Source organism: Terrapene carolina, unplaced genomic scaffold (assembly GCF_002925995.2).
Source record: "Terrapene carolina triunguis isolate 2854851 unplaced genomic scaffold, T_m_triunguis-2.0 Scaffold96, whole genome shotgun sequence".
Lineage (NCBI taxonomy): Eukaryota > Metazoa > Chordata > Testudines > Emydidae > Terrapene > Terrapene triunguis.
Window position 1 is genome coordinate 7,509,704 of NW_020664447.1, and position 27,527 is coordinate 7,537,230.

Genomic DNA, 27,527 nt, shown 5'->3' on the forward strand with positions numbered 1-27,527 from the left:
CCTCTACATGTCTACATAAGGACTATTCACATTACGGTTCATGCACAGAAGGGTGAGGCACAGATTCATAGATTTTTAAGACCAGAAGGAACCATTAGATCATTTAGTCTGATTTCCCTAACCATGCCTAACGTGATGTCTTTCCCTTCTGCCACATGAACTATTGGACGGGGAGGAGAAGGGGAAAGTAGACAGTGTAAGGGAAGAGTTGAGAGTTAGTAGAGCCATAATGCTGCCTTCCCCAGCATGAAGACCCCGCACAACTGGCCGGGTGCAAGGGGGGAAGCAAGCTACACCTCAGAAAAGGGTGACACGACTTCCCCCCCAGAGCGAGGAGCACAAGAGGGACTGTGCCTCTCGGAGACGCAGCTCTTCTCAGAACTCCTCCTGTGGTCAGCACAGCTTGATGCCACCCTTTTCTAAGGGATGAAATTTCAAGACCCGATCTAACCTTAAGGGTTTTTTTTTTTTTTTTTTTTTTTTTTTTTTAATAAAATATGAACATAAATGGCTGCCCTGATGCAATCTACCTTCTGAGGAGATTTGAAAGCTATTTTAGATGTAAAAGATTGTCTGAAAGCCAGAAGTCATATTGCAAATCTGCTTTTTATATTCTTCCTTGTTACAAACCAAAACTCCTAAATCACTAGTGTGATTTTGTGCCAGGGAGCTACGATGTTTTTTGATGCAACATCCAACACTTGGAAAATGTTGTTTTTATGCTTAGCTGCATAGTATGGTAAAGTCTCTATGTACTTTTTTAGTACTGTATTACAAAACCACCATAATAGCAGCAAAATCATGCTGGGCCCAATGCTGAGTGCCTTACTGAGGTTTTTATTCTCTCTGTGGGGGAGAATAAACTCCATCACTGTAGTACACAAACACTGAAGTAAAGAATGGGCTCTAGTAGTTGTTTGCCCAAGTAAAAACTGTAAGGTCTTCAGTATTTACCCCACTGGTTTATAAAACAAATGCCATACAACGGATCGAACTAATCTATTTCAAATGTTATTTAAAAAGCTAATGTCAATTCATCTGTTAATTTAAAAAATAAAGATTTATAAGATGGCACCCATCTTACTGTCTTTTTGAAAGGAGAATCCCCAAAGGGTTTTTAGTGTTAGGCCTGGTCTACACTTAAAAAGTAGATCATCTTACTTAGCCATGTCATGCAGGGTTGTGAATTTTTGTCCCTGTGCGACCTACTTGGGTAGACCTCTCCCTTCCCCCACCCCAGTGCAGACGTGGCTAAATCGACAGAATAATTCTCTGTCAACTTCACTACCTCCTCTTGGAGAGGTGGATTATCTACATTGAGGGGAAAAACCCTCCTGCCAATGTAGGAAGTGTCTACCCTATGGCGCTAGAGTGGTACAGCAACAGTGCCATCGCTGTGCCGTTGTAACACTGTAATGTAGACATACCCTTAGGTATAGCAAAAAAAAAGTTATGCTCTTCTCTCTGAAAATATGGAAGATCAAAACTCTTCTAACTGTAGGGAAATAGGGATACGTGCAGAATACCAGAATGGATGGCCCAGAGCCACCTCTTGTTCCCATTATTTTGACAATCACATTTTCTAAAGAAAGCTCATCTGCTAAGAGATTGATGCTCCTCATTCCCTTTTCATCCTTAGTAATTTAATTCCTTTCATTAAGATTAGAGTGCTATTTTTTTCTCCCTGTTGATTGTTTTCATGTGGGTGGCCAGCTACAGATGCAGGCACATAGGAAAAGGGGTGAGGACTGTTCTGTTTGAATACCTATTATTGTGTAAAATTTCAGGCTGAAATTCTCCAAACTAGACATCAAAATGTTAATGCTTTGTTGCTTGTAATAACATTTGTGTAATAGTGCAGGATTCAGACAGATAATATTCCATTCATCCTTTTAAAAATGTGCATTATTGTTTAATGAATGACCAGTGCTTATTAGGTTAAGTTGTATTTAAGTAGGCCTGTGCTTATGTAGCTCAAGTGATTTAATAGGTATTATTAAGGTAATTAGAAAATGATCACAGTTAAGCAATAATATTGAGCTGCAAAGGTTGTGAATAACCGAATTTAGAGACAGGCCTGCAAACACTAGTCTTCGGTGACATTTATGCAACTCTCCTCTAATAATTATGTGAGCATGGAATGAAAGGCTCTTTTGTTAGTGGGAGTTATTCATTAGCTACTGAACTGAATTAGAAGAGAACATGCGTGGGTGTGAAACAAACTGCCATGAAGACTGATGAACAAAATGAGGCTTTGATGATCTCGTAATTGTAGTGACAACAATTCATGCATTTAAAGAAAAATTAGAATTAATCAATACTATGAATAATTTTTGGTGGTTCCCCCCTTCATTTACTTTATTCTGTGCTAAATACCAAATAATAAATCATTAATGTACTGCTGCTTTATTTTTTAGTGATATTTGTGTGGGTTTATAGGGATCTTTTGCCTACAACAAAATTCAGTAATGTAAGTTTTGAACCACATTTTCAATTGAAATTTGTATAACTCAAACATTAATTAAACAAGTTGTGAAGGTTGCTAGTAAAAAAAAAAAAAAAAAAAAAAAAATCCGTGCTGAGGAAGCACCATTAGTCCCTCCATATTTCAGTACATCAGTGAATAGCTTTCTGTAGGCTTATGCTTTTATAGATAGTGTACTCAAGGTTTGTTTGCACTGCTTTTTGGAAAAGGGAAGTATTTAAAACTGTAAACAGAGTCAGAAATATTAGACCCTTTGAAAGTGTGTGTGGACAGGAATGTGAGTTTTATACCTTTTTCCCAAAAGAACAAGTGGAAGAAGTTGAAGGAAGAGCCTACTTATTCTCCAACCTTTTGTCTGCAGAAAGATGCTAAGATGGCAGGAAATAGAAAGTTTGAGAGCCATGTTTAGTAAATGCTGTTTTTAAATAGGCCATCTTAAAGTTGTTACTGTAATAAAAAGAAAAGGACATCTTAATTTCTAATGGAGCCTCAAATGAAAGGGATTTGTATAAATAAAAAGCCACCTTTTTGCAAAAACATTTTGCAAAAAGGCAACAAGGCTCGATAAACAAACACAGGAACTGGCATCCAGTTGACCCTAACAACTTCCCTATCTCATTTGGGTGTTGTGGGGATTACTTAGTTTGTTGTATTGTTCTTGGAAGTTACTTAACCGTGCAAGTTAAGTAACTATTGGCATTATTATTAATGATAAATCAATAGAGAAGTTCAGTGAGTAAATGCAATGCAGCTTCAGGACACTAGAGGGCACTCTGTAGGACAGAGAGAGAAAAAACAAAAAAGCTACGTATCAAGTATCGGGGGTAGCCGTGTTAGTCTGTATCTACAAAAACAACAAGGAGTCTGGTGGCACCTTAAAGACTAACAGATTTATTTGGGCATAAGCTTTAGCTACGGTTATTGCAGCTACAGTAGGTGCTTTTGCTAGAATGAGGCATTTTGGCAAACCACAGTGCTGTTTGCTTACTTCAGTTGAAATACGACTCAAATCTTTTATTAGAGGGAGAAAGTGATATTTCATACTATAAGCATGGAAATATTTAAAAAGCAATATTTTTCCAAAATAAGAATATAGCAAAAATTGGGAAGGAGATGGAAGAAGGACAGAGTGTTTACACAAGTGCAGTACATATGCACATCTGTGAAAACAGATTCTCTTGCTAGCAATAAAATAAATGTTCTATTCAAATTTCATTTATAAGAACTGGATGGGGTAAGTGTGTTGTCTGGTTTAAATTCTGGTTGCGTTTCTGGTGTCTGTGTGTGTGTGTGTGTGTGTATATATATATATATATATAAATCCTGCTATATACAGGCATGTAAACTAGACATGTCCCCATTAGAGCTGGTTGGAAAAATTCCAACAAAACGTTTTTTGTCTGAATTTACCGATTCATCCAAATCTATTGACTTTGACAAAGTTCTGCTGGAACCCTGGAATTGTGCCTCGTTTTGTGCCAGCTCACCTGCTCAGCATCTCAGTATCCTGCCTGCCAGACTGCCTCAGAGTCAGGGACCCCAAGGGCTGCCAGAGTCCATGACACCAGGACAGCCCACCAGGCAGACTGCCCCAGAACCAGGACTCCATTGCCTTTTGTGGAGAATTTTGAATTATTTGGTTCCATTCCAAACTAGAATGAATCCATATTTCAAAATATCAAAATCCGCCAGGAAACTGAATTACCTTTCTCCACACAGCTCTAGGCATCATATACCTGTACCTTGCTATTCCAGTTAGACAGCTTTGGCTTTTGGGAATGATAATGCCTAACCAAGATGACAGATTTCTATAAGTACACAAATTTAGCTTCATCATATTTTCAAATTGAAAAAGCGCGAGACAATGCCATTATCTCTTGTGCTGCTGCTCCTGGCCCATTAGGTGTGTTACCTCTGTCTTTCTCCTTCTAGATTGTCTATACTTATTCCTTTTCTCAGGTTGTTCTCTACTCCTTGCCTCAATTTCTAACCTAGTTTAATAACACCCTTGACAGGTTGCCTCTGTGAGGTCTGACCCAGGGACCTCTAAAAACATGCATCCCTAATTGCTTGAACTAAAGGCCCAAGTCCATTAGTTAGAGGTAGTAGCAGTCCAGCCACTAGAAGGGGACAAAAAGCCACCCTGTGTTAGCATGAGTTATATTAGCAAACAAAAAGGTAGTGGCTTAACCTAAAAAATTTTTTGGAAGTCACAGCTGCATTCCTTTACCCCTGAGTCTCTCTCACCTGCCCCCCCCCTCCACACACACACACACACACACACACACACTTTTTCTGTCCCATACTCCTTTCCAGTTCTATTCTTCTCGTACTGCCCTCCCAGGGAAGCAGCAGATTGAAGAGCCAACTGCCATTCTCTGGGTTGGGAGCTGCTGAACTTGTGGACAGCTCATCTCTTTGTGCCTCTGAGCAGTTCAGTGAGTGGTTCTCTCAGCTCTTCATCCAGGAGCAAGATGCACAGAGCTGAAATGCATAGTGTACTGCAGGAGAGGAGGAGTTGCTGCTTCATGACTGATGAAGGCACTGCTCTGGAGGATTTCAACACAGTGGTATCACTATGTTGACAGTGCCAGAGAGATCAGATGTCCTGGGATTCTACTGAAATGCGGACAGAATCCTGACATTGGTGGAACTGGCTGGACATTGGAGTTGTCCCTCAAAGTTGGGACAATCCTGAAGTAAATTAAGACATCTACATCCTACCTATTATTATTATTCACTGTACACGCCGAAAGGGAAGTGCACTGCAGTATGGACGTGACAGACATTATGGAGACACGTTTCCAGCTTCCTCAGTACTACTGTAGTTAGTAACAGTGGGAGCCATATTACAGAGTATTTAACTATCCCTAAATATTTAAAATCTAAAAGCACACCCCCTCCCCACAAGGTCATCTTAGGCAGGATAACTCTTTCTTTCATTTAGCAAAGAAGAAACTGGAAAATTGGGCAGAAGGGCAAGCTAGAAAGGGGGAAAGATGTGTCTAGATCAAGGGGGCTCAGATCTTTTGAAAGCCTCTTGGGCCTAGAGATTTTTTTTTTTTGGCAGGTCTGGCTGGGAAATGGTTGGTAAAATACCAAAGAATCAGTTTAAGGGACGAGTGTGTTAATTTTATAGCCAGATTTTCAAAGGTACAAACAACCTGCACCAAGGGGTAGTTGGATATGGTACACAAGCATCCATTTTAGATTCATCCATGTAGGGGGCTTCCTCAGTGCACTGCATCCTCTTTTGAAAATTTAGCCATATGTATTAATGACCTGTGGGATCCTACTCTTGTGAGGAGTACCTACTTCTAACAGAACATTGAAAGGATAGATGATTATGAATAGAGTAGTTATCTATTGGTGGCTCAGTGTCAAACTGGCAGGACGTATCTAGTTGGCTCCTACCAGGATCTGTCCTGGGGCCGGTACTGTTCAATATTTTCATTAATTACTTGGATAATGGAGTGGAAAGGGTGCTTGAAAATTTTGCAGATGACACCAAGCTGGGAGGGGTTGCAAACACTTTGGAGGACAGGATTAGAATTCAAAATTATCTTGATAAATTGGAGAATTTGTCTGAAATCAACAAGATGCAATTTAATAAGGACAAGTACAAACTACTACAATTAGGAAGAAAATATCATATGCACAACTACAAAATGTAGAATAACTGGCTAGGCCGTTGTACTGCTGAAAAAGATCAGGGGGTTATAGTGGATCACAAATTGAATACGAGTCACCAGTGTCATGCAGTTGAAAAAAAAAACCTAACATTCTGGAGTATGTTAACAAATGTGTTTGATGGAAAACATAAGAGGTAATTGTCCCACTCTACTCAGCACTGGTGAGGCTTCAGCTGAGGTACTGTGTCTAGTTCTGGGTGCCACACTTTAAGAAAGATATGGACAAATTGGAGTCCAGAGATGAACAACAAAAATGATAAAAGGTTTAGAAAATCTGATCTATGAGGAAAGGTTAAAAAAGCTGGGCATGTTGAATCTTGAGAAAAGACAATGGGGGGGGTGGAATCTGAAAACAGGCTTCAACTATATTTAAAGCTACAATAAAGAAGACCGTGATCAATTGTTCTCCAAGTCCACTGAAGGTAGGACAAGGAGTAATTGGTTTAATCTGCAGCAAGGGAGATGTAGATTAGATATTAGAAAAAACTTTTTAAACTATAAGGATAGTTAAGCACTGGAATAGGTGTCCAAAGGGGTTGTGGAATCCCTGCCATTGGAGGTTTTTAAGAACAGGTTAGACAAACACCTGTCAGGGATGGTCTCGGTATACTTGGTCCTAACTCAGCACTGTGGGCTGGACTAGATGGCCTCTCGAGTCCCTTTGAGCCCTACATTTATGTGATGATGGGCTATTCCAGGTCTTAAAACAAAGTTTCACCAATATACCCTGAATGACAGCTTGAAAAGGCCAGTTTTCCATTGCCATCTCTTCTTGTGGGGCAATATTGGCACTCAGTGAAGGAATGCTTTCATCTTAGGGAATCTGTTCTTTATAGAATAGTTGTATCCACTAATTGTTTATAGTCTGAGTTCTTTGGGGCGGGGGCCATCTCTTTGTTATCTGACTCTACGGCACCTAGCACAATGGCATCCTGGACTTGAGACACTACTACAGTACAAATAATAATAATAATAATAAGGGACTTTCTATAGTGCAGCTTTTCTAATCAGTCAAAACATTTATATCACAGATGCAGATTTAAAGACAAAGGTCAGATGGCAAATGAGCTGGGGGCCCTTTTGGTAGGGACTTTGATTAAGAGTGAGGGTACCACCAGGAGGAAGGACCAGTTGACATATGCCAGCCTTGCCCACCCTTAAGTCTGATCTTTCTGATGGAGGTATCCACCTAAAATAGATAAATCAGGTGCTGTGTTAACATAAAAAATGAATTATTTATGCCAGAATAAGGAGCAATTAATTCCAACCATTTCAAAAAGGAGTAGACAAATATTTTAAAAACAAAAAAAAGCCTGCTAATTTTCAAGATGGAAGTGGGATTCTTTTCTTGTATTTATTCCAGCCTAAAATTCAGTTTATCCTTAACTACAATAAACTATAACAATAAACTGTATATCGGGTACCTTGGAAAACTAGTGACAGAAATATCACATCACAAAGGTTCTACATGGTACACATCTAGCCATACAAACAAGGATCATTTAAAGTGGCTTCAAAGCAGTTTGATCATGGAGAGGGAAATCCAATATAACACATTTATTTTTTATATCTCAATCAGATTCAGGCACACAGGATGAAACTCAGCTGTTACATGAATGGTTTGAGCTGGTCCTGGAGAAGAATAAATTAGTGCGGTATGAGTCTGAGCTCTTGATCATGTAAGTAAGAAAACACAGTTTGCCATCAGTAGTAAAGATGTGGGGGGTGGGGAAGTGGACTCATTTTAGGTCCCAGGCATAGGATTTTCCTCTTGATACATGTGGCTCTCATTATTGAGCTAAATTGCCACTTTGTGTCTTGCATAGCATATCGCCATTAGCACACAGAGAGAGTCCACGCTTCTCCTTCTTGCCTTACTGTTTCCTGGAGTTGGAAGTGTGTTAGAATAAATGGACCCAAAGCTACATTCTATTCCAAACACAGATTTGCACTTGAACTCCCCAGTGGTACAGTGGTTTTGATTCTATAGGTCTATTACATAGGACTATTTGTGGATGCACTAATGGGCCTAATGACCTCCCAGGCATTTAATCCACTGGAAAACAAATTGGTCAAGGCACCAAATGGGTGGGGAGTGGAGGGAGATTTCTAACATACCATATATCCGCTTTTCCTTGGCAACACGAGGAAATGAGAAGAAAGATTAAACTCATTTGTGAGTAGAGCTGGGTGAAATGTTTTGGATGAATAGTTTACTCACCAAAAAATGCAGTTTCAGGTCAAATGAAACTATTTCTGAATTTTGGCCAAATCTGGTAAATAGTTTCCGTTGGGGGAAAAAGAATTCTGAAAAAGCTGAACCATTTCCATTTTGGGTTGACCTGAAATTAATTTTTTCCCCAGATATTTTGGTTTGGCCACCAGACTAAAAATTCAGTTATTCATTCTGCTCTATTTAGGACTAGAATACAGAGGCAGAGTGAGTGGTGTCAAAATCTGGGGTGGATTAAAACAGAGTTTGGGTCCATCAATACTTTGGTCATTGTCTTAAAAATGTGCACCTTCGCTCCCACAAATGTTTGTACCATATATGCCTGCCAAGTCAGAGTCAAGTGACTCCCAGCTGCTTCCTACCCCTACTGCTTGGGCTAGGTGGGTGGTGCACTGTAGGTCTAGATGGCATCTCTTAATCCCTGGGTTCTGCTCTAGGAGCAGGTAGATGGTTGGCATTTATCAGTTCCATATTGTGCAGCTGGCCACAAACACCAGGACTGGTTCAATGAGAACAACGAGGACATTTCCAAACTCCTAAGTGACCAGCAGAATGCATTTGTTGAATGGCAGAACGATCTCACTTACATCTCAAAGAAAAATAGATTTAAGTACCTACAGCAGAGGTGGGCAAATAACAGCCTGCGGTCCACATCCGGCCCGCGGGACCCTCCTGCCCGGCCCCCGAGCTCCTGCCCTGGGAGGCTAGCCCCCGGCCTCTCCCCTGTTGTTCCCCCTCCCCCACAGCCTCAGCTCACCCCACCGCCAGTGCAACACTCTGGGAGGCGGGGCAGTGAGTTCCTTGGGCAGCACAGCTGCAGAGCGGGCCCGGCCTGACTCGGTGCTCTGTGCTGCGCAGTGGCGTGGCTGGCTCCAGCCGGGCGGCATGGTTGCCTGTCCTGGTGCTCTGGGCAGTGCGGCTCTAGCGCCGCCAGCCACCAGTGCTCTAGGCAGCGCGGTAAGGAGGTGGGGAACGGGGGGAGGGGGGGAAATAGAGGGCAGGGGAGTTTGGGGTGGTGGTCAGGGGGTGGGGGTATGGATAGGGGTCGGGGCGGTCAGAGGGCAAGGAACAGGCGAGCAGTCAGGAAGGAGGGGGGGTTGGATGGGGCGGCGGGGACAGGGGGAGGGGCTCTAGGGGCGGTCAGGAGACAGGGAGAAGGGGTGGTTGGATGGGGTGGGGTCCCGGGGGAGGGCCATCAGGGGGCGAGAAGCAAGGGAGGATAGGGGGTGGAGGCCGGGCCACGCCTGGCTGTTTGGGGAGGCACAGCCTCCCCTAACTGGCCCTCCATACAATTTCCGAAACCCGATGCGGCCCTCAGGCCAAAGACTTTGCCCGCCCCTGACCTACAGAGCAAGGCCCAGTTTGAAGTGAGGAGTATGGAGGATGAATGGTGGAAAGGAAATCTGAACAAGTTCAGCATTACGCAGATACAAACAATACAGAGATGTTCTTTGACTCTCTAAAAGCAGTCTATGGACCATCTAAATCTGGCACAGCTCTCCTGAAGTTGGCAGGTGGCACAACCCTCATCAAAGACAAGGAGGGAATCATGCAGAGATGGGCTGAACACTTCAATAGTCTACTCAATAGACCATCCATGTTGATCAGCATATCCTTGATCAATTACCCAAGAAATCCATCAGAGGATCTCGACCTCCTTCCAACAGTTGAAGAGGTCATGAAAACCATCAAACAATTGAACTCTGGCAAGGCTCTGGAAAGGATGGTATTCCAAAGTGTACAAAGTAGCAGGCCCAAAGGCTATCGAGATGTTTCACGATATCTTGAGTAGCATTTGGGAGGAAGACGAAATGCCACAAGACTTGAAAGATGATATTATTGTATCCCTGTTGAAAAACAAAGGCAGCACATCTGGCTGACTGAAAACTACAGAAGCATTTCCTTCCTCTGAACAGCAGGGGAGATACTAGCTCACATTCTTCTGAACAGACTCATTGCAAACACATCTGAGGAGAATCTGCCAGAAGCTGAAGTGTGGTTTCAGACCAGGTCGTAGTACTATGGACATGATTTGTCATAAGGCAGGTCCAGGAAAAATGTTTCAAGCAGAACATGGACCTGTATGCTGTCTTCATTGACTTGACCAAAGCTTTTTGATACAGTCAACAGAGAGGGTCTATTGGCTATTCTACATAAACAGGGCTGCCTAAAAAGGTTCATACAAATCATCCATCTGTTCCACAATTACATGACAGTGCAAGTGCTCTTCAATGGTGACTCTTCTGATGCATTTAAAATCTCGAATGGAGCAAAGCAAGGCTGCATATTTGCTCCAGTGCAGTTCAACTTGTTCTTAGTCTGTGTCTCCAACCAAGCCACAAAGGACAGAAGAAAGAAGTATAAGCACTTCACAGATAACCTGAGGAGCGGTCTCGAGTGGGCTGGCATCAGTCTCAAAGAACTTGAGCAAATGGCTCAGAACAGGACTCACTGGCGGTCTCTGACAAAATCAGGATGTAACAGGTTTGAGCAGGATTGACGAAATCATCTCCAAGTCACACATGAAAGGTGCTACATAGTGGCATCATCAAACATCATAGGTAGTCTTCCCATGCTCTCAGTGCAGCTGACTCTGTGCATCAGGGTTTGGACTTCAGAGTTATATGGGTAGCCACAGATGAGAATTGCAACAATATGGTCATCCGTGATGGACTGCCAACATTGTGCAGCTGGCCACATACTACTGTGTTGGGAAAACCTCCAACCACTAGACCCTGATCACAAGGTTTATAATTTAAGGCTCTGTATAAATGTTTATTTCTTATTTGCCCTTTGTTCTTGTGGTATCAGTGCTTCCTGTTGTCTGAAAAGGGCATTTAAAAAAACAAATATAGGACTGTATCAATCAATTCAACACATCAAAATGATGTTATCTGATTTTATTCATGTGTTACTTCCTCTTCCTCAGGGTCTCTCTCCTGTGAGGAGCTGCCCTCAACCTGCCGAATTGTTCAGTTTCTCCTAAGATCAGGCCCCTAGTCATCTTAACAAAGGATAATTGCATATAATTTCACCACACTCAAATGCCCCAAGTGAATGAGGGAAATGAAGATCCTGTGTAATGATGCTATCCAGTTTGTAATGTGAGAATGTAGGAAGAGCCAAAACTTTTGGATCAATCTCACTGATTGTATAGAGAAGATACTGGAGATGGGGGATATACACAGTATACTCAATGACTAGAGTCCATGTCTATAATACCATAATATCTCAGTATGCTGAACACTAGCATTGTTATTCATTTTCTTGACAGTTATTTTAACAGGAACAACAACAACATTTGTCCATTATAGTGGTGGTGATTGTAATAAGAAAAAGGAAATGATTTTACCATTTTCTCTTATTATTTTATGTAATAATAATAATAATAATAATAATAGCATACTCCTGCTGCAGCTCACTATTTTTAGGGAAAGAATGCCCTTCTTAATGTGCATGTACCACTAAGTTTATCCGCCCGAGATCTAAGAAGTAGCAACATAATAAAAGGACAGCAGTATTGACAATGAAATGAGCATAAAATAATTATAATCTTATTAAAAAGGCCAGATCCGTGGGAGCCTGTATATCAATCTTTTTAACAGGTCTGCTGAAGGTTGATTGTTACCTTCTGAGTTCTAAAATCCTTAGAAAATCTGTCAGCTGATTCTTTGCCATTCTTATTTTTGTATCTAGAGCCCAAGAACTAGAACTGGAGGATCACCAAAAAAGATTGGAACAGAAACTGAGAGAGAAAATGGCCATTGATGGTAAAGAAACTGGGAAGTTAATTATATGTTTTGGTCTACAGTAATGGTCCCAATTTACAATAGTGTTTTAACTGCTTGTTTTGCAATCTCCTAGATAGCCTAAAAGATGAACGAGAACTGAACGAGGAACATGAAATTTTTACTGAGATGATGAAAGTGATTGAAGAAAGGGACAAACTTGTATCTTCCTTAGAAGAGCAGAGACTGAAAGAAAAGGCAGAAGATCAGCACTTTGAAAGCTTTATATTATCTAAGGGTTATCAACTCACCAGGACTTAGCCACATGCAAATGTATGGAACTTCAGCTATGTTAACCAACATGGAGACAGTCTTTTGGCAAGGATCTGGCTGAAATTGAAGGAATCATATCATTTTAGTATCAAACACTTTTAAACAGGCTCTTTGCTTGCACAACAGTGTCTCTAGTTCCACACAGATAATTACAGGAAGAAACATCGCAATCTCATTGTCAGCAAAAAGGGCTAGTCATCCTGTGAGATGGAAAAGAACTGAATTCACCTGTGTGATGGACAGTGTGTGAAAATTACACTGGAGCTGTCCATTGTTTTCCTTTTCCCTGTAATTCTATTTTAATTCTGAGAACAGAGTTCCTAGAGACGTAACTACATGATCTGGTACTTTTGAAACAGCAACATTTTCCATTCATTTGTCTGAATCTGTGTGTATTTTTTTCTATTTTGGCATGGTTGAGCCACAATGAACTGTATTCAAGTGTCAAAAATAAGCATCACCAATGTAAAAATCAGGTTAGTGTTTAAAATGTATTTCTAAAGGAGGAGGGGAAGAGTCTTTAGAATACTGACTACACATGTTGTAAATAACAAGTGTAAATGCAAGGTCAGGCAAATTTAATTATCAGGTGTATTTGCAAGCTTGAGTGCACTGTATGTATTGAATGAGGACTTAATACAATATTAAAACCTTACATTATGTAAAACTGTAACTTAATACCAAAGGGATTACTATTCTTAACAAAATGTTGTAGAGTCAGAAGACCTTTTGTCTGTAGCTGACCAAAGTAATCACTGAAATATGCTTGAAGAACATTTTAAAAAATTGATTAACATGTATATGGTAGATTTTGCAATATGCATTCTTCACAAAAGCATGTACTGTATCTCAAAGTTATCACTAGTTAGAGACTTGGAACCGAATAACAACAAGAACTGTGGCAAAATTATTTTCTGCATTTTTATGCTGATAGTTGATGCTTGCATATCAACCACATTGAAACTGCTGCTAAGATGAATGCATAAATAAGACTGTCAGAGCTATATCTGTTGAATGCATTTTTTACTTTAAAAAACATAGAAAAGTGCCTTCTAGCTTTTCTCGCACATGCATAGACATAGCAGTTGTGCAAAAGATTTCCTTAGGCTATGTTTTCAATTTACTGTGAGCAGTCTTCTAAATCTGAGATGATTTTGTAATTTACAGTTGATTGTTTCTCCCAGTTGTATGTATGATAGTCTGAAAATTCAGTATAAGAGACGTGGAGAAACTGGAGGACTGTTTTTGAATATTGTTTTACCTCATTTTCTGACTGGAAGGGTTTACTGTTCTCATTACTAAATGAGAAGTGCTTAAATGCTGTTTCTGCCTACAGTTCAGCAGAGGCAAAGGAAACTCTTCTAAATGTAATTGTAAAAGCTTTAGGCTAATAAAACCCCACTACACACTGGATTTTGTTAAAATAAGTTATAATCTACCTTAGTTTTTGTTACACTGAAATTTCTTATAATACATCTTTTTAAAGATACAATCCAGATTTTATCATCATTCGTGGATTATCAATATACCTCTGTAGAGGGTGAGATAAGAATACTATTGTTCTACAGTATTTATCTATTTATATTTATTTGTATATGTATCTGTTTACAGGAAATACCAATGTCTAATAATATTTTACATAGTTTGGTGAATTCTGTCTGTGCTTTGGATGGCAGCTATGAGATCTACAATAACAACATGATGGTAAAGCCATGCATAGTAGAGCAGGGGATTATATCACTAATGTATCCAATAGGAACAAAATATAAAGTAAGACACAAACAATATCTTCAGATATTACACATAGGAATACATTTCTAACATGATGCACAGGGATTTAGTTACATTACTTCCATTAATCAGTGGGAGAGGCATAGCAGAATCCCTGTGTACATTCTGAATCTATCCTCTAGCATCTTTTTATCTGTTATATGCTTGTATCTGTTATATGCCTGATCTTTGTGAGTCCTCTTCTTAAATTGTCTCTCTTGTTTAAGGTGGACTCAGTGGTATTTACTATTGAAGATGAACTACATATATAGTGAAGACCAAAATTAAATAAATCCCAGGTTTCAGTGCAGACTTGCCTGTGTTTTGAATGCGGGAGGCATTCAGCACAGAAATAAACATTTTTAAAGTTATTTTTTCTCCTTTGAAATCCACTGGCACTTCCTGCTTTGCCAAGGATTTCCTAGATTCTTTTTCCTTCTGGCATCATTGATACCAGAAGTTTTATGCAACTCAATGAAGTCACAGAATGATGCATTCTGGGAAATCTGTAGCCTACCAGGAGGTGCCCATAACTTCACAGGAGTTTTAAAAAGTTATAGCATATTACTTAGCTCAGTGCCTTGCATAGATGAGAAATTCATCTCCAAAATCCAGAATTACATCAATCTTCAGTTTTGTTTTGCAGTTCACCTTAGGAAAAAGAGGCCATTCGTTTTAATTTGTGTTACTGCCACACAGAGAAAAGGAGGGTAGAGAAAAAGGATAAGGAGTGTAGAAATATACAGTATATTTGTATATTGTATACAATATACTTGTTGTCAGGGCCAGCTCCAGCTTTTTTGCTGCCCCAAGCAGTGAAGGAAAAAAAAGGAAAAAACAGAAAAACCCGATTGAGCTGCCACCGAAGTGCCGCCGAAGAGGAAGAGACAGAGTGAAGAGACCCACCACCGAATTGCCGCTGAAGACTACAGCGGAGCTCTTAAGCTACCGCCGAAGACCCGGACATGCCGCCCCAATAACGGATGAAGTGCCGCCCCTTTCTATTGGCAGCCCCAGGCACCTGCTTCCTTCGCTGGTGCCTGGAGCTGGCCCTGCTTGTTGTGATGAGGACATTGCAATCTTCCTTTCACAAAGCGTAACTTCCTCATCCAAAGTAGGATGCATGAATTACAAGTAATCAGGTCAGTTCTAATTTATACACAGATCCTGGAACTTCAGTTTACAACAGATGTGCTTTCCAATAGCAGAGCAGGCAACACACAGGTCTAGAAATGTACTAGGTGCTACACTTTCCTTTTAGCTCTGAAGAACTAGGTTTTGAGGGTAGTTGAGACAACAGGACTTGAGGGCACTCTGCACCTTATAGGGCAAGGTCCATAAAAGGGATAGGCAGCATTTTTCTGTATGCTGACTTAGTTGTAATATGCATGGTGCACAAATCCCCTCTAAATAGCTGGTCTCCTGTGATTAATTGTAATCCCTCAAATGGCAGGGGGAATGCTCCTGCCTGGTGCTATTCCCCCACTGAACCCGAGTACCTCACAAGATCAGATCTAAAATATTTGCTGGAGATGTTTTAGAAAAGAGTAAAGAGTGAAGAACATAAAAAGTCTTCACAGAAGTGTAGGGGTTGGGAGGAAAGAGAATCCACATGCACTGATCATAGGCCAACATGATATGTTTAGCTCAAACTCCAGAAATACATTAAACACAAAGGTTCATGTTTAATTATGAATGTTCTTTCCCATTACTCTGCCTTTCCTGTAAATTGGCTCACTAGCTTATAAGGGATTTATTGACTTTAAATCTTTGGCACTGTTATTGCTGAATAAAATGATGTGATGGACCATATGCCTATGTCTAAATTTACTACATTTGAAAAATTAAAATGGTTTTACTCTTTAATGCCCCTGTGTCATTTCTGTAATAATCTCTCACCCTCCCCATGTTCTGGGTGAAGTAAGTTTTTAGAAAAATCTTTTATGAGGAGAGTAAAGTATATTAGTATCTCACTCCACATACTGGTAATTACAGGTACATTTTAAAAAAAAACAAAAAACCGCAATTTAAATTCCCTTTAGCTTGCACTTACATGCTTTATTGTTAAAAAAAGCACATCTGAGCGATATGGTGTTAAATTCTTCATCCTAGTGCAGTCGGTGACATGCATGTCTGAGGAATTCAGCCCCAAATTCTGTAAACATGACACACAAACTATATCATCTCCCTTGATAGAAAAGGATTCTCTCTCTTGATCAGGAATATGGGATGTCTGTGCTCTCTTCAAAAATGCAGTGACCAAAATCTATAGTTACTAATGCTTTAACTTTGCCACCTGTACATTAGATTGTATCTTATTCTGCAAGTAGTTGTACTGACATCAATGGTACTAACACATGGAATTTGAACTACTGAATGTGAGCAAGGTGGGGAGAGCTGGCTTAGGCAGCACATTTTCTTCTGTCCACTCACCCTCACTTCATCAGTTCTGAACTGATGGATGGTCCCCTCTCCTCAGATGACAGATGGACAGAAGCTGCCTCTAAAAGGTTAGGAGAGTTTTTGGCTGCTTTGAGTTCTCACTTTCCTTCTGCTGTGATATCATTTTCCTTCTCTCTGATCTGCCTCAGAGACGGACACTCAGAGCAGTGGTGTTCCTGATATTGTGACTCCTAAATTCTCAGATTTCCATAGAATGTATCCACCCTCTAGCTTTACTGGAAGTTGTGGGTCAAATTCTGTCCTCATTTGTACCCAGGCAATTGAACTAACTTCAGTAAATGGCTGCCAAGCAAACTGAAGTCAGTGGGGTTGCATTGGAGTAAATGAAGGCAGGATTTGGCTCCACTTGGCTAAATGTTGCTCAGCTCCTTGAACCCTTAGAGGTGGTTATTCTCTCCCCCCGCAAGATCGTGTGCTTCTCCAGCTTGGAAGCAAAGAGGAAGCAGAAAATATGGCAGCCCTTCAAGCTTGTTACAATGTGTGTAGCAAGCTTGTATAGGTTGGCATATCTAGTGATACTGCAGAGCTGGAAATGATATATATTGTTACAATATACAGTCTGAATAGCTCTTCAGGTTTGCACTTTTTTTATGAACACAGGGCATATCATTGTGATTGCTTTGAGGTAGCTGGCTGGGTCCCTCTGAGCAAAAGTGACAACAGTAGTTTACAACATTGTATAATGAGGCACCAGCATTTTTGTTCACTTATATCCAAAATAGACTGCAAATGCACCCTGTGCTGGACCCCAAACTGATGATGGGAGGCAGGTTTTGGCAAAAGCCACTTCCAAAAAGCTGAATTAAGCTGCTTTTTCTATTAAAAATGGGCTCCGTTTTATACCTTAGTAAGTCTTCCCACCATTAAAAAGACCTAGAACTGTGACCATTACATTTTAGACTGTGCCCTGAAGTTGTTTGTATGGTAGTATATTTACATTGTTATAGAGTGACAGCTATCCCTATGGCCTTCATGACAAGCAAATCTCATATGGCTAGAATTTAGCAAATAACTTGTAATGAATAAATTATTCAATGGAATTCACCTCAACTTTAGTTTGCATATTGTGCATGAACAGATTGTGTGGTCTCCTCAAATGTATTAGTTATTCACAATTATTCACCCAATAATTCTTGCAAATAAATCTAAGTCCATAGCTGGTTTGTGAGCAGTTTGTGGCAGGTATTCAATACTCGAAGGTCAAACATTTTTGATTGGAGACACAGATCATGTGGTATGTTTCCATTCACTGACAGGATGAGGGTGCCTCTTACAGTCGGTTTCTAGTGTGAATATCTTAACTACAAATTAGGAACTCACGTTGCACAAATATACATTGAAAATGTTGCCCTTTTGAGCCCCAATCTGAAGTCCACTGTGGGGAGTCCTTCCATAGATTTCAATGAGCTTTGCAGCAGACCCTTGGTGACCATTCTTGCCAGGAATATTCACTTGCTGAAATGTGGCATACAAGGCTTGGGACACAGATGAAGCATATGCATTTGTAAATACAAAGGACTATTCCCAAAAATCTTTCAGTGGTATTTAAGTGAGGCTGTCCCAGTGAGTTCAGATTTAAATAAATATGATAGGGCCTGATTCTAGACTCATGTAACTCTGGCCTATTGTTTATAGTTGACTGTAAGTAGTGACATATATCACTAAAAGCTGTGTGAGCTTATTTATGACATTGTATACAGTAGGCCTCCTTTTTCACCTACAGTTTTTATTTATTAAGTGTTGGGCTAGTTCTTTAGAGGTCCTAACATACAAGATGAGCACACAACATATTTATGAATGAGCTACTTGGAGTTCAACTGTTTTCTTGAAATTTATAATGGTTGTTTTTATTTCTATAGTGCCCACACTGCTGGACATGTTAGGAAGGTATAAAGACAAGATCCTTGTCCCAAAGGGCTTACAAGCTAACCAAAAAATGTACAAACAAATGAATGTGGATGTGATTCAATGGTGAAGCTAAGCATGAATCTTGTTAGTTCTATTTTTTGTTGTTGTTGAGGTGTAGGGGGCTCCTTAGAGGAGTGGGGAAAAAGAAGAAAGGGTTGCCAAAAACTTTTCTTTAATGTTGTCAAGTTATTTTATAGGTATTTGCTCTCCATTTTTTTAGATTAGCAGAGAGAGAAGCAAGTAAAACTTAGGTGGATATGCACTGTCACCTAAGTATCCTCTCTTAATTTGCTGTTAGCTATTAACAAGCTTACAGAAATAATGAGATGAATGCTTAGCAATTAGCTGCAAAGAGTTGGCAGGTCAAGGCTTCAGCAAATGGTTGATTGCAAACATTCAGAAATATATGTAGGGTGGGATTTTCAAAAGCATTCAGAACTGGCCTAATTCTGCTCTCACTGAAGCCAATGAGAATGTCACAACTGACTACAATGAGAGCATCAGTATGCCAACACTGAGTGATCTTGAAATTCCACTCAGTGTCTGAGGACCATGTGGTCTAAAAGTTAGAGAAAAAGTGTAGTTAGAAGAAACATGTTGGCCTCTAATCCAATCTAATTTACTGTGTGACTTTGCCTTAGTCAGCCCAGCTTGAACCCTGTGTTAAATACCAGAAATGTAGTGAAAACCAGATATGACATCAAAGCTGATCTTTCTCCTGTGAATCAGTTATCTGAGGCCACATATAAATATAAGCTGTGGTATTCTTTCTGCTAATCTAGCTCTCCTTCCTATTTGCCTACCAGTGGTTCTCAAACTTTTTTTTTCCCCATGGACCACTTGAAAATTGCTGAGGGTCTCAGTGGACCACTTAATGATCTTTCCAAGTACTGTTTGTACCATTAGCAAACTATTGTAAAGCGCTTTGGATAAAAGCGCTATATAAAAAAACCTTAATTATTAACTTTTTTTGTTCTACAAATAAAAACACAACTCATATTTTAATATCAGTAGTCTTACCTTTCTAATGCGATGGATGTGCCCTCTCTCCCCCGCTGCAGCAGCCCCTGAGCTGGGGCTGGGAAGGAGGGGGGGTCTCTCCCTTGCCACAGAGCTGGGGCTGGGAAGGAGGGCTGTCTCTCCCCGGCAGCCACAGCCCTGGAGCTGGGGAAAGTCACCTCTTTCTCTGGCCACCACAGCCCTGCATGTCCCAAATTCCCCCCACTCCCTCTTCTCACCCCACTGCCCCCTCCACCCACCCCCTATTCCCCCCCAAGGCCACCACCTCACCTTACATGTGAATCTTCTCCAGGGTCCAGGCACCTAATTAGTGGAGCCACACCTGCACAGCTCCACTAATTAGGTGGGTGGCCCTTCATTCTCTTCTGTGTGGCCGCCCAGGTGCGCACCTTAGAGGGAACTATCCGTGAACCACCTGAATGGAGTTCATGGACCACTGGTGGTTCGCAGACCACAGTTTGAGAACCTCTGGCCTAGACTATAATGAGCATATTATTCTATTCCTCTCAGCTTATTGAGAAAATTAGTTTGGATAAAATCCTTCCTTCACTGCAGTTGTACGTCATTCTAACTTGATCACTCTGAGCGATATAACTCTGTGGTAACCTCAAAAAAAGCCAGATATGAAGGGCTGTATAAGAAGGAGCATATGACTGTGTAGATATGTTTTTTTGTGTGTGTGAGCCCTAGGGATATTGAATGTAAAAAACCAAACAATCTCTCCCCCCATAAACCCACTAGACCTATATTACTGCAACTTTATATAAGGTTGAGAGTTTACACAAATAAAAACTGAGAAAGTTAAAGTTGTTTTCTACATCAACCATAACTTCCCCCTTATGCATATGTATGTAGTCTTTGTATTATTGTATGTAGTTTCAATTCAATGTTCTATATATGTTCCCAGACAGAAACACTAAGTTAAGATGGAGGGTACGTAGCAGGTAAATTAAGGCTAAAGAACATTACAGTGATGTAATTATTCCAATACTAAGAATTTCAAACCAGGAAATTCAGAGTGAAAGTTATACTTAAAAGAATTCCAAACATGTTAAGGTAAATGCACAATTAAAGCACCCCAACAACCATAACTCTGCCACTATAGTGTCCCCAGGAAATAACAATTGTTATTAAGGCAATTTAATATTTGTGGTCTCAAATTAGATTAAACTGATTTTAAAGGCACATTCATTTTTTTCCCTCCCCCCTCTCCACCTCCTGGCACCAAAATCTCTCCCATAAAAGATGTTGCATAATATATTATTCTGAATTAAATGTTCATATTTTGAAAATAAAGAGGAAGACCAGGTAGAAAAAAGGTACCGGGGCTTTTTAGTTGAACAAGTAACCTGGCAATTGAACATTCAGTTCAGATTTTGCATGCTAGAAGGCTATGTGCCCCAGTATGCATTGTAGCCGGCAAAATATCTGATTTGTCCTTTCTGTCTTTAAGATGGAATCTGGTGGCAGAAAGGCAGCCAGACCTGCACTTGAAAAAAATCTTTTTAATCTCCTGTGCCCATAAGATTTACATCCATAAGCACGTATTTACATGCATAAATTAGGTATAAATTGGAATCTAGCTGTGTAATTATGTGTAAATATCCAGTCCTCCTTTGTGTGCTCATATGAAGGTCTTGAGGCTATATTTATTTCTCTCTCCTCTTTTAGAAAAGTCTCTAACTACATCCTTAAAAAAAAATATTTAAAGCACCTGCTGACCTAATCCACACAGTGTCTGAGTAAACAAAACATCTGAAAAATAGAATTGATTTTAGTAGCATGTGAAACCCTGTAGAATATGCAGATAACTGTTCAAAAATACGATAAATGTTATGAGTCAGAGAGAGCAAACATAAGGAAATGTGATATCCTGCCAACCCTCAAGCCAATGCCACTTTTAGAACAATGGCACTGTATGGCTGTATAATGTTGTTCTCTAGGGCATGTGCAAACAGTATACAGTAAATACTCATTTATGTCTGTCTCTCATCGGATACTCACCGTTACTGACTTGTAAACACAATTATTAACTGATTTAGCAATATCCTCATGGTAATTTCATTTCACTTATTATGCCTAATGGATAGCCAGATATTTGCATGAAGTGTGTGTGGCTTTTTGCCTAAATTGTTAATCAAGTGATTAAGTGGTAAGTGAAAGTAGCACATCCAGATGACACTAATGTTGTCCCACTCCTGGGCCTCTCCTGAACAGACTGCCAATCATGGTAAACTGTGTGGTTTTTATTATACTTTTCTTCCAGGCTACTTGTTTACAAATCAATTAAGAAAACAGGGACCCAGTGCTTCTCCTTAATGGGAAATATACTAGAAAGCGGTGGTTTTTTTTCATATACATATATTTGTCACATTACTGACTTTTCTTAGTTTTGTTATTTTTCTTACTGTATATGTAATACATGTTGCAGTTTTATGTTTCTTTCTTATCAGTGAAGTATATTGTACCCACATGCTATGGTGATGGATGCAACAGAGGGGAGTGTGTGGAGAAATATAGTTTACGATAGGGCTAGGCAACCTATGGTGAGCTGATTTTCAGTGGCACTTACACTTCCTGGGTCCTGGCCACTGGTCCGGGGGCCTCTGCATTTTAATTTAATTTTAAATGAAGCTTCTTAAACATTTTAAAAACCTTATTTACTTTACATACAATAGTTTAGTTATATATTATAGACTTACAGAAAGAGACCACCTAAAAACGTTAAAATGTATTACTGGCACGTGAAATTTTAAATTAGAGTGAATAAATGAAGACTCAGCACACCACTTCTGAAAGGTTGCCAACCCTTGGTTTATGAGATGAAAGCTCATTTGGAAACTTGAGTATTAACTTGCAGAAAGCTTGATAGTGTTTTCTTATTAGCTTGTTGTCTTTCTTGGTCAGATATCGTGGAAACATTCACCTTAAACTGTAAGCTTTTCCACCTACTTTCAGAATTTAGGAATACTGAGAGTAGCATTTAGTAATCTGGACCATGACCCTGCAAACACTTCAAGCAGCTGAGTAGTTCTTTTGGTTTAAATGGGACTAATCTCATGTCATCTGTAAAGTTAAGCACGTGTATATGTTTGAAGGATAAGGGTCTGTTTGTGGCCCAAATCCCAACCTGATGAGCACAGTATAAGGATCTAAATAGGATGGAAGAGAAGCCTGAGTCGTGGCTGAGGAGCACTTGGTGCACCTTTGAGTGGGAAAGAAGGGCATGTCAAGGTGGCTTTTAGCTAACATTTTGTGCCCACCAGCCTTGGGGCCATGTGGGTACTGGCCCGGACCAAGTGTTAAATTAGAGAAACCTGGCCTGATCTTGCTTTGAAAGATTAGAATCTGATCCCTTGGGGATTGTCATAAATTTATTATTCATCGTGTCAACATCTCTACAGAGAAGCAAAAGTAAGTCCCCTGCCCGGCTGAGGGCCCAGTTCATGCACTTAATATCAGCAGGGTACATCTCAAGTAGGATGCACCTGCCTGGAAGAGAGGGGGGTGGTAGATCTTCCCCTCTTCTGAAAGCTAAGCTCCTAGTGCAGTAAACAAGCCAACCGCCCAGCCCGGCCCGCTGCCCCCAGGAGCTGGGTTGGCATGTGGCAGTACACGGCGGGTAGAGGCTGAAGTTCCTGGCGTGCAGCAGGGGCTGAGTGAGCGGGGAGCGCACAGAGCGGCCTTCCGTGGCGCAGTGCGGGAGGGCGGGAGGGAAGGAGAGAGCAGGAGCTGCTTGAAATGCTTGAAATAATTCCGCTTCCGTTTGGAGCAGGGAGCAGCCTCTCGCTCCAGCTGGGTTTCAAACCTGCCTCCCCTCAGCCCTGAACTCGGGCGCGGCATGGCAACCTCTCCCCCGAAATCCCCCTCGGCCCCCAAGTCCCCCCCCACCCCCAAGTCGCCCCCGTCGCGGAAGAAAGATGACTCCTTCTTGGGCAAACTTGGCGGGACCCTGGCCCGGAGGAAAAAAGCCAAAGAAGGTAAAAGGGCCAGGTTGGCCCGGCTCCTGGCAGCGCCCCGGGCTGGGCGGCTCTGGGGAGGGGAGAGGGGCTGACTCAGAGGGCTCGCTGGGGTGGGGTGGGGAGGAGAAGCAGGAGGGAGTGGTCGCGCCCCCCACCCACCTCCCCGCGCGCTTTGCCCTGCGCGCCCCTGGGAGCGGGAGCGGGAGCGGGAGCGGGGCGGACGGGACCGTGGCGCTCGGCGCGCTCTGCCCCGCAGCGGGGCGGGAGGCTGCGGCCGGGCCAGTGGGCTGAGGGGCTGGGTGCGCCCGGGCTGCGGCTCGCGCTGTTTTTTCCTGTGGAACGCGTCACGCTCCAGAAAAATGCTGGAGCCCCAAGCGGGGGCGGGGGATCGGCTCCTCTAGGGCTCATCCCCCCCCCCCCCCCAACCTGAGCGCGCTCCGAGTGCCCTCCCCCCACGCCAATGCCCCCTCCCTGCTCCTGCCTTCTGCACCTCCGAGCGCATCATCGGCTCCTTAACTATGCGTAGCCTCTGCCTTGCTTTGCTCGCCCTAAGCCGCTGGGGCCGGGCGGTCTGGTTTGGCGGAGGCTGGCAAGCCGGTTAAACTCGTGCTCTGGCTAAGAAGACAAGGGTTGTCTTTAAGGCAGACTCTGGGGTGACAGGGCCTCTTTGCGCGCTCCTCGGTGGTGCTGTGCTGGGAGGAATTTCTTCCCAGAATGGGTATAAAGCAGTGAGTGTGTGTGTGTGCATCTCAATTTATGTTCCCTGGGAAAATGTGCAGTTGGCAGCTGGACAAGGCAAGCCTAGAGGGCGATTTGTGTGTTTACATTGCTGGAGCTGCTTGCGGCGTTCAGGGAGTGGAATTTGTAGAGTTTTTGAAACGTACCTTAAGCTTCATTTTTATCTTCATTTCAGAGCTGATTGGAGAATCTAGCGATTACAATTACGAAAGAATAAGGAGCCAAAGGGGATTGTGTGAGGGGATAATGTATTTGGGCTGAACAACCAGTTTCCTATAAAACAGAAGTAAAAATCATGAAAAGGATGGCAAGGACTTCTCACTGAGCTTTCTTACTAATATTCTAATGAAATGATTCCTAAGTGGCTGTTTGGGAGATGCACAAATTAAAGACTTGGGGGTGGCGGGGTTTTCCAGGAATGTAGGATCAGATTTAGGTGGAGCAAGGGAAGATGTTGGATGAACACTTAGGGAATTTATGCCATTTCACTAAAAGAGATGAAGTGCCAAAATAAAAATAACATACACATAATGGGTCTGAATCAGGTATATGGCCACATTCTGCTATGCCACCAGTGTGAAATGGCCCTAAAGCTGTCTTTACTAGTGCATGGAGGATACCTTTCTCTGCAGATCTGTCCTGTTTATGCAGCTATCCAGCTTATACAACTCTTCTCACTGTAGTTCTTGTATCTACTCTGGTATAAGGGTGATCCCCCCCATGGCTTAGAATTAGTTTTGCTGGAGGAAAAGGTGCATTGGCAGGTTGCCCCGGGCCACACCAAATCTCTGCTTTTGGTTTTGTTCCCTTGTAGCAATCTGGCATAAGCTGGAGCAGACCTTAAGCATCTCTAACTTCTTGCAGGGCCCCAGCAGGAATAGTGCAAAAGTCAGTTTTGAGCACCCGTGCCCTGAACTGTGCTCTGTGCAAATCAGCCACAAACCAGAATCTGGACCAGTATATTTAAAATGTAGGTTGTAACGCTAACTGAAAAAAGCAAGTTCAACACTAAGGATGATCATACCCTCCTTGACTTGCCCTGTTATGGCAAGATGTGGCAGCACAGATTACTTTATGTACAGTTGCATGTTGATCTGAGAGGTTGGTGGAGTATCGAAGCATAACAGGAGGAAATAACAGTGTTCTACTTAACTTAACATTTCTTTGTTTCTGTTGCTTTATGTCAACAAAATTATACAGTTAATTTCCTTTATTTTTCTCATTTATTAAAGAAAAATATTTAAAGAAATGCATGAGATTAAAGGACCTACATATATATGTGGTATATATTGTACACACAAATGATTCTTACTACAGTGTGGATTTTTTGTCTGAATCATATTTTTCACTGTTTACAGCTTTACAAATGATTTCATTTGACATAGCGCACATTTTACTAAACATGTTTGATGATATTGATCTCAAAACAAAGTAAAATATTTTTCTCTCTTTAAAGTTTTCTTGTAGTCTGTGACCCTCTCTCAAAGTAACTCATGATTAGACTGTTTTTTAAAAAGTCTAGAATATTAAAAGAAGAGACCACCTTTTCCACTGTCAGATTTTGTATGAGCCTGGTATAGTGATTAAAGCAGGGGTCTGGGAGTTTTGAGTTCTATTTCTGACTTTACTGATGAGTCACTTTAGCCCAGATCCACAAATGGACTCAGGTACCTACCTCCCCACTTGGGAACCGAAGCCCAAAATTTACATTCCATTGAGATCCTCAAAACCCCTGCTTGGCTGTAAACCTGGGATGTGGGAAACTGAGATTCAGTTTTGCCCTTTGCCTGATGAGGAGAAAGAATTTAAACAGGGGTCTCCCACCTCTCATGAGAGTGCCGTAACCACTGGCCTATGGGATATTCTGATGCAGGTCTCTCTGTTTCTCCTATTGAAGCTGTTCTACTTTTGCTAAATAATTAAATAGTCATTGGAGTAGGGGAACTGGACTCTGGGTCTTCCACCTTCTAAGTAAGTACCCTAACCACCAGGCTGTAGAGTCATTCTCACTCTTTCTTTCTGTTAGTTAATGTTGGAATAGGAAATATTTCACCCTCAATATATGACATGAATACGATATCCAGCTTTGTTCCAAATACACCTTTGAAATATGTACTGAATTTTCCCTCACCATTATGGGCAATTTTACCATCTGCATCTGTGCAGGTAAGACTCCCCTTTTTCCTGATAATTTTTTTATAATTCCTTATTTTCAGTAACCCTACTGGCCATAGATGTTTAGCTGTTACATTTAGCTTCCCTTATCAGTTGCCCACATTTCTTACTTTCTGACTTGTTACTTGCCATTAACTGCAACTTTCCCCCCATTTGTTATATATTCATTTGTAAGTGTTCTGAAACGATTGCTAATTTTCTGTTTAGATTTTTTATCTCAATCAATTCTGCTCATAATTATTTTTAGCTTTAGTAATTGGACCCCTTTAAACCTCCAAGTATTTATATTACTGGCTGGGACTGTATTCTGTTTGCACAAAACAAATGTAATTAGGTTACAATCACTTGCACCTAAGCCATCACTTTTATTTACTTGATCAAGTCATCTTTGTCAGTCAAAATGAGGTGTAATATTGAAATACCCTTTGTTGGGTGCAATACTACTTGTATTAGAAAATTCCCTATAATTTATAGAAAATCCAATGATTTTTTTTACTGCTGGCAGCATGAGACCTCCAGCATATGTCCCCTAAGTTGAAGTTCCCTTTGATTACATGTTTTTTCTTTCTACACATTTGAAGTAGATTCTTAAGAAGCCATTTGTCCTGTTCTCTAGTCTGATTTAGTGGTCTGTCAAACACTCACCAATATCTCATTTTGTACCTTATCATTTAAAACATTGATCCATAAACATTTAAGATCCTGTGATTCCAAGATGTCAATCATCTAAAACAAGTAATGGTATCTTTGCTGGAGAGTGCCACCCATCTCCCCTTTTACCCTCTCTAAACAGTGATTTTAACATTCCAGTCATGCAAATTCTCCCACCAGATTTCTGTAATATCAACCGTGTCAGTTTATTCTCATGATTTAACAGTTCTTCCACTTTATTATCCAGGCTTCTAGCACTGGGATATAGCAGTTAAAGAAAGAGTGTATTCTCTTTAAGTGTCAATGGGACTTCTGCTCACATAGATGCTTTTGAAAATCCCACCCTTTATCTTTCTTGTTACATAATAT

At 41.1% G+C, this 27,527-nt stretch overlaps 2 protein-coding genes across 2 annotated transcripts in view; both read left to right on the plus strand.

Moving 5' to 3' along the window:
• Positions 1 to 14,755, plus strand: part of MICALCL (MICAL C-terminal like) — a 55,085-nt gene extending 40,330 nt beyond the window's left edge. Inside the window, exons 9-11 of the mRNA XM_029911542.1 lie at positions 7,757 to 7,856; positions 12,107 to 12,180; positions 12,275 to 14,755. Of these exons, the coding sequence (XP_029767402.1) occupies positions 7,757 to 7,856; positions 12,107 to 12,180; positions 12,275 to 12,459 (359 nt within the window). The 3' untranslated portion in view covers positions 12,460 to 14,755. The remainder of the gene's footprint in view (positions 1 to 7,756; positions 7,857 to 12,106; positions 12,181 to 12,274) is intronic.
• Positions 14,756 to 23,372: 8,617 nt separating this feature from the next.
• The window catches only part of PARVA (parvin alpha), an 87,391-nt gene continuing 83,236 nt past the window's right edge, over positions 23,373 to 27,527 (plus strand). The window contains exon 1 of the mRNA XM_024196860.2: positions 23,373 to 23,612. Coding sequence (XP_024052628.2) covers positions 23,474 to 23,612 — 139 coding nt within the window. The 5' untranslated portion in view covers positions 23,373 to 23,473. The remainder of the gene's footprint in view (positions 23,613 to 27,527) is intronic.